The 15426-nt window shown below is 37.0% G+C and overlaps 1 protein-coding gene across 9 annotated transcripts in view; it reads right to left on the bottom strand.

The window, feature by feature from the left end:
- Nucleotides 1–425: 425 nt before the first annotated feature.
- The window catches only part of CADPS2 (calcium dependent secretion activator 2), a 284338-nt gene continuing 269337 nt past the window's right edge, over nucleotides 426–15426 (bottom strand). For all 9 annotated transcript variants that reach the window (XM_071423750.1, XM_071423752.1, XM_071423747.1 and 6 more), the window contains 2 exons: nucleotides 5095–5199; nucleotides 426–1389 (listed from right to left, as the gene is read on the bottom strand). In XM_071423750.1, coding sequence (XP_071279851.1) covers nucleotides 1219–1389; nucleotides 5095–5199 — 276 coding nt within the window. In that variant the 3' untranslated portion in view covers nucleotides 426–1218. The remainder of the gene's footprint in view (nucleotides 1390–5094; nucleotides 5200–15426) is intronic.

The following is a 15426-nucleotide window of genomic DNA, read 5'->3' on the forward strand; positions in this document are numbered from 1 at the left end:
CCCTCAGGTATAATGCTATGGCTCAACAAGGACCTTGGTAACCTATTATTACTTCTCTGGGTGTCATCTGTGTTCTTTCTCGTTTTGTGTACATAAACTCAGGAATTAGTCACGCTCCCACAAATGAAACAACATCAAAAAAAGGCTGCTGTGTTTTTATAAGCTTTGTGAGTTTTGACTGATGAAAATTTGAGTTCTTTCTAGTTCATCCTGAGGGCATTAAAAAGCAGGCAGTGGGCCCTGTCTGTTCATCTGCTACTGAGAGATTTTTGTTTGCTTTTTTCCTTTATCAAGGCATTGTGTCCTTGGGTGCTTGTTTGCTATATATATCTGCTCTATAAAAGAAACGTATTTGCTATAAATCACTATGTAAATGAAATAATTCAAAACCCTCATTCTCATGAGGAATCATACAATGGTTCAAATTGTTTGAAATACTGAAAACAGTTTTTAATTGTAGAATTCTATACAAACTTGGGTAGATACATAAATGGCCACAACAAAATGTGTTCTTATTGCCTGAAAATTTTCACAGAAATACAAACATAGATGGCAAGCTTACTGACATCCAACAGGATGAGATATCTTTAAACTTGCAAAATGAATAGACACGACACTCCTAAGCAGTTTGTATGTGTTTGACTGTCCTTGAAGTTCTTCTGCTTATATACCAACCTCAATATACAAAGAACCAAGATTAAAATTTTTAATGCACATCACATAATAATGTAAAATTAAGCACAAAAAAAGGTGAACAAATTGTAATCCTGAAAATACATTTTTTTTTTTTTTTACCTAGGGCGTTGACACATTCCAAGGATGATTTCCTGTATAGTTATGTTTTAAGTAAGACACACACCTTGTTTCTGCACAGGACATCAATATCAGATGGAGATACAAGAATGAACAGTAGCAAACATAAGGGAAAGAAATGTAATCACAACTGGAACTCAAACTCCATGCCAGTGTTCTTGCAGCCCTAAGCAAAGCTATACATAAAAATATGCTACAACCATTAGTCTCAAAAAGTCCTTGGCACTTTTCCTCTGATAATCTTACTTTCTTTTTTTAATGGAGCAAATTACATTTCTGCACCGATATCATAAGGCAAAACTATAAAAGCAATTACAAGGACAAGTTGCCAAAAAACCCCAAGGCAAAGATAAACCCCACCCTCAGACCATCACCCCCCAGCTCTGAATGCTTTGTGAAATAAAATCATCCCTCCTCCTCATCACTGTCTTTCATTGTAATGCCCTGAAGTCCTCCTGCATCCGTGACTGAGACCGTGGCCTCCTCCACAGTCAGCCGGCTGTGCACGGTGTCGTAGGTTTTGCTGTTCAGCGTCCCCTCCATCACGCCTTGCAGCCTGAAGTCTCGGTAGGTTTTCTGTGGCAGAAGTAAAACATCCTCAATTGGACTCCAGCAAGTCTCAGTACTCTTTCATTAAACACTGGCCATTTCTAGCATGCCAGGGGCACAGGTTTATTCCTCCTGCAGGTTAAAGACCCGCCTTGATAACAATTTTGTGGTCTTAGTTTTGTTTCTGAGATTTCTACAACTCTAGAGATTTTAATCTGATAGTCATTCCTTTAAGAGATTGTATTTTGTGCTGCAGCATACCATAACTGCTGATTTCTCAGTAACTTCCATTTCTTTCATTTATTCAATAAGACACCCGCTGAGAATTTTTCTAAATACCTATTGAAATGTGAATCTGGCTACAGGTAGTTCAGTTCTGTCATTTCACAGAAAATGTAAATGCCTAACTTCTTCCCCATAGTGCAATTTTATTTGTATTCCTCTATACATTTATATGCCAAATGTGGGAAAATAATGATTATATATTACATTATAATATATATACTCTAATAATGAATGCAGATTATGATCTATGCTATACAGTGTCAGAATTTCTGCAGTGACTACCAAGTTAATTTACATCCTAAGTCTCTACATCTTGATTCGCATCTACTCTTTTTTTTTAAATTTCAGAAGATTTTGTTTCCCTGGTATTCATCCTTTCTTCTTTGTTTTTCCATTGGAGTGGAATTGTTTTATTCATCAATGCTTTGTTCAAGTAAGCACATGGAAAAATCACCTATGTACTATACAATTCTTAAATTGTAACACATTTGAAATAATCTTTCTTGATGTTACTCTTAAAGCCTTAAAAAAGGCAAGCTGATCTAGGCAGTTTCTTATTTTGTGTATGCTGTCACTACAAATTCTCAATGTTTTGGAAGAGAATATGGGGAAAAGAAAATGGAAGATAATTAAGGGCTATCAGGTCCATTCCTTTGCCTGAGGAGGAGACCACGTACAACCCTTAGAGAAAGAAAAGATTTCACTCAAAACTTCAGAGAACTGCAAAAGACCAGTCTTAAAATGGGTAACATTTCAGTTGGGAAATTTTTTTTATCATCCTATGATGATTATTTAAACCTTGTTTGAATCCCTGTGACAGATTTATTTGACTTTCACAGGTCAACGTCAGAGTCAATGGATGCAGCTTATGTTTTGCTCACACACTCCTGTGAGTACCCTGCCTGGTCTTTTTCAAGTGTCACCATTGCATTCCCTTTTTATAACACTGTGCATTCAATTTGCTTTGATGCTGTGAACAGGTCCTACAGCAATTTCCTTCACTTTTACATTGTATTCTTCCCATTCTCAGACCCGCACTCTGGGGTTCAGACATTGCTCTTCTCTTGACATAGTTTTGCAGGATAATAATGTTCACTTCCAAGCTTAATTTTTCATTTCTCCCTAACTTTCTTGGTCCTTGACCCTTCTTTAGTCACATCCCTCTGCACGTGTCTCAGACATCTAATGAAACCTTTATGCCATCATAAGCCTTTAAAGAGAATAAAGGGAACAATGTTTCTTCTTCTAGGCTTTCTTTATAAGGCCACTACTCTTGTTGCATCCAAATCTGAAAGAATTATATTTCTCTTACTCATCCTGTGTCCTTCAAAAATGACCTCCTACTTATTTGGGTTTTTATTGGTGTTTTTTCTTTCTTTCTTTTTTTTTTTTTATATTTTTAAGAGGTGACAGGAGTAATATAGCTTCCTATGGGGTTTTTTATGTTTTTTTCCCTTGGTTTCATTTGTTTATTTTTTTTTCCTAAAGCAAACACAAAAATGCCTTCATTCACTCTGTTTTGGAGGAAATGTGCTTCCCCACATCTCTCTGCAGCTGGGCTGCAGCAGGAAAAGTTTCTTATGATACTCTTCTTGACCCATTGTTTTGTATTTCCCAGCAGACTCCCGTCTCCTGAGTTCCTGTTTTACCAGTTCTTCACCCACCAAAATGTTCTGTTTTCCAGAACCAATATGATTGACATCATCTTCTTCAGTCTTTAATATCCACAGAAGGTGCCATGGAATAACAAGTTGGAATTTACATGCAGAGCAAACCAGGTATATGTATGGCACAGAAAGGCCACTGCCAGCAGCAGTGTTCCCACCTCCAGCAGGAGCCTCCCCCTTTTGAACAAGGCTAAATCAGTGTGCCAGGTGGCAGAGGGAAGGTAGGTTGGCAGTGCTGCTCATTCACCTGAAATTCAGCTTTGTAAGAGTTTCCTTTAATCTGCCTGGTGATATTTCTCTTGTACAATTTAGCCTGCCCATTCTCAGATCTCATGGGGCACAGGTTTTAGAACCTCTAACACCTATCTTCTTTCTCACAGGATGATAGCTACCTTGGAAAGGGACTTTTTACAAGGGCATGGAGTGATAGAACAAGAGGGAATGGATTCAAACTGAGAGTATGTTTAGATTAGACATTTGTAAAAGTCTTTACTGTGAGGCTGGTGAGGCACTGGAACAGGTTGCCCAGACAAGTTGCAGATGCCCCATCTGTGGAAGTCTTCAAGGCCAGGCTGGGTGGAGCTTTGAGCAGCCTGGTCTAGTGAGAGATGTCCCTGCCCATGGCAGAGGGGTTGGAACTAGATAATATTTAAGGACCCTTCCAACCCAAACCATTTTATGATTCATTTGAGAATAGCTTTATACTTTTCCCAAGAGCCATTCATTTTAACAAGGAACAGCAAACTGCTTTTGCCATTTGGGCACACAATCAAGTTAAGAGCCAAATCCTGCTCCCAGAGAAATCAGTTAAGGTCAAAACCAGCAAAGCTAAGCTTGGGTGTTCCAGGGAGCCATCATTATTATGACTGTTTTCTTGCATTTCTCTCAGTTCTATTCCTTTTTGCTAGTGAATCCTGAAAGCTGCAGTTGCAATTCTGGTGACCAGGAATTAAAATGCTTCTGACTTTATAGTCTTGCATGAACTTTATGAGAAAATTTTTTTAAGAAATCAAGGTCGCCACTGACATCAGGTGTTTCTTATTCCACATTTGTGCAGATAACAAGAATGTCCAAAGTTAAACAAGACAGAATTAAAAGGAAAAAAATCTGAAATGGTTTTCTGTCTCTTCCCTAAGGGTATCAACTAAGATCTGAAAGGGAGTTAGGAGCAAACTTTCTTTTATGGTAGGTTAACCCATAATTGCCTATTGCAAGGCATGTTACACTCTGCTTGGAAGCTTTTGACGTTGGCCAATGTAAATGACTGAGGACTGAAGAGAAGGGATTGGTATTTCTATTCATACTTCTCCCTGAGTATGAAAGATTAGAAAATGTTATTTAATACATTGAAAACTGTTTTCAATTAAGCCCAGTAATTACATGTGCACAAAAAACAAAATAGTTCCTATTTTAAGGAGAAGGGGGAAAATGGAGAAGGAGCACTATTAAAATTATTCAGGTACAACAAAAAATCAGTAACAAGACAAATAATAATTTAGTAAGAATTATCATAAAGCAATGCTGTACAGCTAGCTGCAAAATTCCTTGGAACTATCTTAATTGTCCCCATCTAGAATATATAACAAATCCATTTGCACATATAATTAACATTAAGGGTTTCAGTAAGTGATTTTACTCCTGGAATTTGCTACAACTGTGGGGGAAAAAAATCCCAACCTAAACCCACAAATTTTTTAAGTTTTGGGTTGATCATCCATGTTCTTACTTTATTACTTTTCTCTCTGTACTATGCAGTCTAATGCAAACATATTTTATTTACCTTCACTATCTTGATGAGAGTCTTCAGTTGGTAGATGTGAAGCTGAACATCTAATCTGTCAGCCAACCACATGCTTATGACTTTCATGGAGTTGCTATACCATTGCTGAAAAGAAGGATAAAAAAAAAACAACAACAAACACCACCAAATAACACTGCAGTATTCATTTAACAGATTTGGTAATGAGAGGTAATGAAACACTTTGAAATGATCACAGATCAGCACTTGAAGTCAACAATGATATAATTTCCTGTTATGAGAATTGCATGGGTCAGTAGGAAATCAAATAACTTGACCTAAACCATTCTTTACATGAATTAGCACCTGCCATTTTATCTTTCAGTTACAACATATTCAAGCAAAATAGCGTTATGCACTTTGTTATCTGTCAGTGAGAATGGATATTAAAGACACAATTACAGGAGAGAATTGACAGCTGAAACAGTCAGGATAGAAGCAGGTAAGCTATCTTGAGAGAGAATTTACAATAACTAGATTTTTCAATCCAGACAAGAAAACAGTACCAGAGAATAATAAACTTTTAATTTTCTTTTTTTTTATTACTTCTTTATTACTTTTTTTACTTTATTTTATTACTATTTTATCATTAAATAAAAAATATCAAGAATCCCTGGAAACTGTTTTTAAATATGATCAAAACACCACTCCACCCTTCTCAAAATAACCATATTAAGGTGTTGATTTACATTAATTACTAATTATAATTACAGCCTACCTTATTTCCTTTTTATGTCTTAGGCATGGGTATGTTTTCACTCAACACTTCACAAATGGATGGGTTAAGAAAAAGCCCTCTGCTCTTGGAGTCTGTGTTACTGTAAAAAAATGCTCAGTTCCAAACAGCTACTGTAATAGTTCTTTCACATTAACTGGATTAGAAGAGATTTTACTAAATATAGTTGTAGCATTTTTTTCCCCTACTGTAAAATCACAACCAGATGTCATTTAGTCAAACTGTAAAAAAGAAGGGATTTTTTTTTTCATTTTAACAGTGAGAGATTAAAAGAGTTTGTGTCATAGCTGTGTTTCTAGTCTCTTTTCCCACAGGAAAGAGGCTTAAATTCTTTTCTAATATAATTTCCTGTGTCTTTGCAAAATACAGAGATATGCGAAGAGAGGAAATCATGCATATTTAAAAATGCAGCATGTTAGGCAAGGTATATTTTGTGAGAGTAATTCAAAGGAAGTATCTAACATGTCTCATTATCCACCTCCACACGAAAAAATAAAATAAAATATATACTGAAAATCAAGACAAATTACTTGCTACTGGATGTAACAAAAGAAAGAAAAAGAATTCTTCCATCAAAATGTAGCTCCCTGTAAAAAGCTCGGAATATATACAGTAAATAACTACAAATGCCTTTTCCTTACAGGAAACAGTCTCATCACATTATAACTATCAGTTTTAAGAGAAGTTTGAAATTAGGTATTTATATAATAGTTCTTCTGTTTATTTTTTGTATGTGTTAAATTCTATTTTAATTATAAATCACTGAAAAGAAATTACTTTTACTTTTTAGAGTTTCTCCTATTAATTTACTATTTTACAGACGGGAAAAAATGCACCACAGAAAAGGCAGACAGCTACAAATTTCATAAAAGTAGTTTGATTTATTCACTAAATTGTGAGACTGATTAGATATCCATAAAATACTGGTTTTAGATCACTAAATGACATTCTTATCCTATTTACATTATTTCATCCCTAACATGCATGCTGGTATTGGTTTCCTTTGTAAGTACCTGCAAAATATTTTTAATGTGACAGATTTGTTGCTAAGTGGTAAATTATATGACAGGTGTTGTATCTATACAGATGTCTAGAAAACTAAATGCAATTGTGCTTATTAATTGGGGAACTCTATTGATCTAAATAAACATAAAAATTCCTACATGAAACATTCTACCCAAATGCAATAAGATACGACAAGAAATTATATTATCATTCAGACCCTACTATTTTTAATTGCAAACACAATCCTGAAAAAGAGATCTATTTTGGTAGGGGAGCTTTTTGAAAACTGATATTCTCCAGTAATGAATCTCTTATGTATTTTGTTTGTATCAAGTAGAATGCAGAACGGCTCAAACTTGCTCAGACAGGCAACCTACAGACAGGATTGAAAATTCTGAGAATGATTTTCCCATACAACAACACTGAACAGTGACAGATTACTGACAATAGACTGTTCCAGTTTTCTGGCAAAATGTTTAAAAGCCCAACCAGGAAACTTATTTAAGATGGATGCAATAAAACTTTGACTCTACATACCTGTGATATTCTTACATGCACTGAAAACAAAGCTAAGACATTGGAGAAAGTTAATTCACTACTCAACTTTATGAATGAAAGCAATAGAATATGTTGTCCTGACTAGCTTTGATGCATTAAACTTTCAGTACAAATGTTTAATTTGGTGATTGTGAAATAATACTACAATACTTGCTCTTCTGTCAACATCCCTTGTTCAGAAAAAAAATGACTGCTGTTTTATTAGGAAAAAAAGTATTTTTATTTTTTTTAACAGTATTTTTAATAAAAATCACATCCAGTATATTTGTAGAGTTCTCCCAGAGGTACTTGTAGGTAGGATTCTTGTTAATGATTGGTCTTGTATCCACTAGTTTTGAAGACTTAGTATAGGTTGAAGCTGCGTAAACTTAAATCTGCTGGCCTCCATAACAAGAAAATAAAGATTTCCCTATAACTTCTTTCTGAGTCTGTTAAAAAGCACAGCACTGCAAGTTCCTCTCAGAGAATTCAAGGCCATGCATTTTGATAACCATGAGCATGTTAGAGAGGCAGGGATGGACCTCTTGAGACTGATGGGAACCTATTGCAAACCCCAAAACTTCAGTGATTGGATAATTGTCCCGAGATTACCCAGTTAAAACTGCAGCAACAACAACAACAACAACAATTGCTTTTAACCAGTTTTAAGAAAAAGTAACTTTCCCATTAGTAACAATAGCAGTGAAAGGACAATGCATCTCTTGCAGATCTCATTTGGTACTACTGCCACATTCTTTGCTGTTGTCTATGCAAGAGTAAAGCAGTAAGTGTTTATTATACATTTTTTCCAAATCAGCAGATAACAGCAGCCAACCACTTTAACAAAAATGTTTGCCTCGCTATTTCCTCCTCTCTCCTTATTCTCAGCCCATCCAGCTCCTGTAAGGGCATGCATTACTCACTTCATTTTCCTGAGATACCTCTTTCAAAGTAAAAAATAAGAGAAAAGGAAAGGCTGGGGTTGACTCTGTGAGACCCTTGTATTTATTCACACTTATTGTGCATGACTGTACACTGGTAAATCATATTAGCAGCCCGTCTCCCCATCAAGCTGCTACTTGCTTTCCAGCCCTGGGAAGGTTCAACAAATCAACAGGAGCACGGAAAACAGAACATCAGTCTAATCTAGTGTTTAAGGTGAAGTTTTCAAACCCAATCTAAGAAGATCTTTAGAGCAAGCAACAAGCTGAAGGGCTCAGAAGGTGGTATTGACAATGAAAGAGTGTTGAAATATTGAGAAGCGCAGCACTTGTGCATTTTTAATAACAAGAGGGTCAACAAGGACACAGCTCCCTCAGTGCCAATAGTTGCCACACCAGGGCTATAAACGCTCTCAGTTCATCAGATTTTTTAAACAGTTCATCAGCTTTCTTAAACACCCTAAACCCCCTCAGCAGACCTTTAGTCTTAAATTAACAAACCAAAGCAATGAAAGAGGGTGCAGCTTGAATGGCCAGCATTGATCCCCAACGGGGCTCGGCGCAGCTACAGGCACTGAAAAACTCGTTCCATTGTCAGGAGGAATTGACAAACCTCCTGGCCTAAATAGTCCAGCTCAGACGGGCTGGAGGCACGCAGCTGTAAAGGGCTCCCCTCGCCCCGCTCCCAGCGCTCACAATGCGCCAGGCATGAGCTCTTTGTCAGGCCCAGACTCTGCAATTTTCTAACAAGGATTAAAGTTGTTTCTCGGCAGGGCCAGTGAAAAGCGATTTAGCAACATACCGTGCTTTCTTCAGGCAAGTTAAAGAGAAGTAGTTAAGGAATTTCATTATTCTGCTGACCGGTGGAAACACAAAACAAATATAATAAATATTCACCACCTTTCTGGGTGCCTGAGCTATAGCATTCGCAGAATGGTTCAATTAAATATAACACTTATTGGCTGAAAGCAAGCACTTCAAATTTATTTTTGAAGATTTATAAAAAGGTGCAGCTGTTTGCCACCTGGAAGGAGGCTCAATACATAGCAATACACAATGGCTTAGTCCTTCTAGGGCTGGTATCCCTAACGCCTAAGCCACAAGACCCCGTTGAGTTTCTATACCTTGACTGCTCCTGATAAATGGGCATTGTCATAATGCTTTCTCCACTGAGTATGGCAGCTTTTCTAGGAACTGCATTTTATGTTCCTGGGGAAGCCTTTATCGCACTATTGATCAGGAATTTAGTAGCTCAGACAACAACAGGATGTTTCTACTTCCTTCAGCTTTACTTGCCCTACCAGAAACAGTAAGTACACTTCTCACTAAAGACACTGTACACTAAATGCAGCATAAGCTAAAATCAGAAAATAATAATTAGCTAATATAAGACAAAACATGAGCATGTTAAAATTTAAGTGCTAAAATGCCTAGTTTTTATTAAAGGTCAACGTTATTATATTGCTTCAAGTTTATGATAGCACTACAAGTAGAGCATGGAACTTTAGGACATTTTAAAAAAGAAATTAATTATTTCTTAAAAATGCAAACAGCAAAAGCTGAAAAAAAATGCCCTGATTTAAGTTTCATAATTAGTTTCCCTTTTTGCAAAATATGAGTAGTCACACTGATTGCCTTTGTTGAATGTTAAAGATAATGAGGGACACAAATGTCATTTGTAGTGTTTTTGAAAATACTCAGAGGTTTAGAAGTTATAGCTTTATTTTAAAGTTAGGTATATTTTTCAAGTTAGATAGATATCATCCACTTAAATGAGGATTTTTATCTCAGCAATGGTGAGTTCATACACTCTTCTGAAAGCTGGGAAGTCTTGGTAAATCTGAAAGTACCCCCCAGGTCATGATGCCACCACATTTATCATTTATTCCTTTTGCATCTTTTTTTTTCCCCTAGGAACTTCTATTTAAGATAAACTGAAAGGAATTAAAATTAAAGTAAGTATGAGTGGAAAATCCATGGAGTTGGCCTTGTTGGAACCACAGGATTAGCAGGAAGGACAAATGAAAGCTTTTCCCTATGCAAAAAAAAATCAGATATTTAAAAGCCCTTGATCTGGAAAATGCCAAAGACTAAATCAATATTGTATCAAGTGCAAAAACTCTATCTCTATCCCCCATTTCGCTAAAGTCCCTTCCTACATTTTCATTCAAGGACTTGTCCAGAAGTCTTCCCATTCCTGTGTCACTTACTTCTGCTGCAATGCTCCTATGTTCCCTGAACCTCTGACACATTCCTCTTTCACCTCACCACTGTCTTACCCTCCAAATGCTTGGCACCATTTATCCAGGAACCTTCCTGGAAACATCTCAGGCTTTCATCCAGCTTCCATGTTTTGCTTCCTCCCCTGGGCCTGAAATGCTAAGTCATGTTTTGAACTTTGTCTTAGGAATGTGCAAAAATGTTAGCCTAAGTCATAGGTATATGTATCAGGAAAGGAGAGGTGAGAAAGGAATCAGACACCACTGTCTGCTTCAACACTCAAACTGCTGATACAAGATTTCCTAAGTTTAGTGATTTGAAATTACAAACTCTGTTTTGGTACTTGCACCCCCTCCCCCTTTAATTTTTCCTACCCTTTCCACCCTCCAATCCCCATTTTTTGTTTTTGCTTTTGTTTTTTTAATCTGATTCTAGTAGATTTAAGAACTTGCTTCTTGCACACTACTTGACCAAGGAAGAAAGCTTTTCTTTCTTCCAGTGGGATGCTTCCTTTCGCTTTCTTTTGCCTTTCCTTTTTTTGTGCCATTACTCCAGCCTCCCAGGAAGCTCAGAAAGCATTTTGTTTTTCTTAAGAACAAACACTTTAGTCTCTAGCCAGTCTCTTTTCTGCCTATTTGAATGAAGGATTCCCACTGCCACTCCCAAAGCCATCGGGGAAAGGAGCTCAACAGAAAAAGGGACCCAAACCTTGATGGAAAGACCTTGTTCAGAAAGACTTTTGACAACAAAAAAGTGAACAGTTGTTGGATGAGATATTTTGATGATAAAAGGAAACAAAATTAATTTTCAGAAATCATTCATGAGAAGAAAAGAAAAAGCATGGCTCATTCAAAAGCATATTAAGCATCTTTGAAATTCTTGATCAAAAAGGATATATAGTTCTGAAAAACCAAAGAACATCTAACGTATGAAAAGCTTATCTTTTAGAAGGAAAGTAATTTTTTTGTATTTTTGGCTTCTAATTAGAAGATGGCTAGTTGCTATAGAACTGCTGCCAAATCACAAATAAATATACATTTTTAATGCAAAATACACAGTACTCATATTTGCCTGTATTTCATATTAGTTGTTAAACAGCAATTTACAATATATGCTACTTTATAATGTTTGTGACCTTTTTTGTTTTTCTGGCTTCTTCAGATATGGCAGATAAGCTGAAAAACTGTAAGTTTGCAAAATTAGCCACACGTAACTTCCTTCCATATCTGGACATATGTAATGTTACTGTTCTGATTTTAAACAGTCGGTACCAGCATGATGCGCCTGACTGTGAGAGACTAACAGTATAAACAGCTTCACTCTGGATACGCGCTGCATCTGTGAACAAAACTTCCATAGGTTATTCTGGTGCTAAACTCTGTGGAGCAAACACTGTCAGTCTTGCTACACTGTGTTGTGTTGCAATTTGGGTATATCCACAAACATCCTCCAAGGCACAGAACTGAGAACATCACTTGAGTGACCCTGAAATGAAAGCCAGCTTGGATCCTCAAAATAAACAAATTAACATAATGCAAAATGACCAAGTTGTTACTCAATAAACACTTGCCTCTTGCTATCAGGCTCTAGTTTCAAAAGCCCTACAAATGTATTTCGCTGTACAAATGCTAAGCAGTCTTCCTAAGTGAATGCCTAACATTATACAATCATAGAATGGTTTGAGTTGGAAGGGACATTAAAGATAATTTAGTTCCAATCCTCCTGCCAATCCAGCAGACCAAGCTGCTCAAGGTCCCAATCCAACCTGACCTTCAACACTTTCAGGGATGGGATATCTCCAGCCTGTCTGAGCAACTTGTTCCAATGCCTCACTACCCTCTGAGTAAGTACTTTCTTTCTAACACCTAATCTAAACCTACACTCTTTCAGTTTAAAACCACTGTCCCTTGTTGTGCCACTATACACCCCTATAAAAAGTCTCTCTCCCTCCTTTCTATAAGCCTCCTTATTGTATTGGAAGGCTGCTCTAAGGTCTCCCTGGAGCCTTCTCTTCTCCAGGCTGAACAACCCCAGCTCTCCCAGCCTGTCTTCACAGGAGAGATGCTCCAGCCCTTGTATCATCTTTGGGGCCCTCAGTAAGGCTAAAGGTCTGGGTTCACTCTGCCTGTAAGGTATGCAATCAAGACACCCACCTCTCCTTTAGCCCACTCATCCAGAACTCCCTGGGGACTTCTCACTCCCTGGAGTGAGATATCATCAAAGGAACCACAGGAGACCTCCTGTTAGCTTCTCCCTTAAGTAAGAATATTCTTCATCTCAGTACCAAAAGTGAGATAGGCTGAAACTGGGCGAGAATCTGTGCTGTAGCTTTTACATTCACTTTAGTACATTTTGTCCTAGAATCTTCTACTTAAGACTCCCTTCTCCCTGTGGAGTGAGGTCAAGTACATATTTTTTATTACAGTATTTAAACCATCCTGAGTTGTTCTGAGTGAATATTTACAGGCAGCTCATTTCTTTCCACCTCATCAATCTTGACTCCTCCATTTACTCTTTATGTTATTGCAGTGCCACGTGGCAGAGCTGGATGCAGCTGTGAAGCTGACAGGGAGATGCACACTGCTGCAGCTACTCCTCTCTTCACCACAGCAACTGGGCACTACACTGCCCTAATGTGGAGCAGAGGTCCAGCCTCCTACCTCCCTCCTTCTTCTCTTCTCCCCTTTCTCTTTGGATGAAATGTCGTTGGACTGGGCAGGTGCCTGGTTTGCTCCTTTCCATCCCGGACCCTGTTGCCCATGAACAGTCTTTCAGCTTTGTAAATTTTACAGCTTACAGTGTTGGGGTGGTTTTTTGAGCCGATTTTTATCTGTAATATTTTCTACTTTTTTCCTTGTTCTTCAGGTGCAGTATAATGCAAAAGAAAATCACTGCAATGTGAATTAAGAAAATATACCTTAAAACACCTGAAAATTATTTAAAGAAAATCATCTCTGTACAGTTCAACACTTCTGCACATTTAAACCACCACTAAAGCTTTGGTTTCCCATGACTGAAGAGGTGAAGAAGCTCTTTCCACTGACAAATCTGTGTCAGAGCACTCTGCAGCATCCTCATCTATTCTGATTTGTAACATAGCAACCTCTTTGTGTTATACCTGACTCGTTATAGCAAAACCAGATTATTCTTATGGTTTCTGGTACTATTTTCCTTGTAATGTGATCAACAATGTGGTTGTGTGTCTATTTGTGAACACTTATGAAGAGTTTTGTTTTACTTTCCTTTTTCAAATAAGCTTGACCCAAATGAAATACAAGTATAAACATCAAACCTGCAAGTTCGGTTTGAGAAGCCACAAGGTTCTCCTGCTGTTTATACGTGTGTGAATTACAGTACATCAAGAAATCAATATTCCCTAGATGGTGCTTGTGCCTGGCACTTCATGGTGAACAAACATTAGGTAAGACAATACAAATGGTACAATCCTTATTGATTTCTCTTGACTGTGTAGAATGTGAAAGCTGCAACCACAGTTAACACTTACTGACAGCCTCATCTGAAGTTTCAGTGCTATTTTATATTTTTATAGTTGTCCATGCTCAATTGATTCTATTAAGTTGCTAGACACATTTCAAGCGATCTAGGAAAGAAGAAAAAGTGCAGTGCCTGGAATGAGATGCTGCTACTTTATGCCTAAGTGGGATAAAAAGGTTAAAGGACAAAATTGGGCCTGGATGTTGGAAGGAGCTCTCTTTTATTAGAAAGAATTGTTATTGTTTTTAATTAATGGATATTGTGAGTGATGGATAGATCCATATAACTAAGTTAATAAGTTATATGTGTCAACCCATATAACTTATATATGTATAGTATATACCAGAAATGCATATGAGAAAACTGTACTGGAAGCTCCCAGTATTACAGACCCTCCCCAAACATACAAGCAAAAACCCTTTGTGGTTCTATTTGATTGAAAAACTTCCCTCAGGGAAAAAAAAAAATCAGATGGGTTTTAAAATATTAAGTTTAGGATTTTTTTTTCTCCTCATTTTTCCTGTTGTGACTTGTAATACCCATTTAAAATTGCTTTTTAGGACCAATTTATACATTGTTCTTTATTTCCTTTCTAAAAAAGTGAGCTTCTCACACAAGTCAGGGAACTTAGAGGGTAGTGCAGTACAAGGAATTCTGAATATCAGGCTATGAGTTTTAGTGCCCTAAAAATAATCTTCTATTTTCCTTTTATACCCAGAGAGCACTTTTAGCAAGATATCAAAATATCTATTTCATAGTTTCTTACTTCCCAGCTGGAAAACTTTAATAAGATTGAATTGGTGTGAAAAAGGTGTCAGACATCCATTCCATGAATACTAAATGCAGACTGGACTATGGGATATTTAATGTCTTGGGAAAATAATTTTTGTATCTTTTTGGGTTGTGTGGTACACAACAAATTGGAAATTCAGGAATTAAGAATGGCATAAAGAATGAAGATGTGAAAGTGTATCATATCAAAGCCATGTAAAATACAGCCATATTATGTCATTGTGTTTCTCTAGAGAAAACACTATCAGCTGCAGTATAAAACAGCTTACAAAGTGCTGAATATTCTGATCCTGAAGCAGGAAAATCTGAAGCACATGCTTTACTTTAAGTATGTTGTGATTGTACTCAGTTCAACAGAACTGAGCTTTGCTGCAGTCATAGCAGCAGAATCAGCACCCTCTAAGAGTGGGCACTTTTTTTGTCAGCATAATCCAGAAAAAAAAATCAAAGAAAACTTCTACACTAAATGAAAACAGAGGAAGGTTACATTTTTCAGATTTCAAATGAACTTTTTTTCTTTTATAGAGCTTGCTACCTTGAGAAATGAGGTGAGTCTATTTGAAAACATCAGGAATAATTTAGTGAACT

The sequence above is a fragment of the Agelaius tricolor genome, unplaced genomic scaffold (genome assembly GCF_023055355.1).
Source record: "Agelaius tricolor isolate 1412-34295 unplaced genomic scaffold, bAgeTri1.0.p SCAF_3, whole genome shotgun sequence".
Classification (NCBI taxonomy): Eukaryota; Metazoa; Chordata; class Aves; order Passeriformes; family Icteridae; genus Agelaius; species Agelaius tricolor.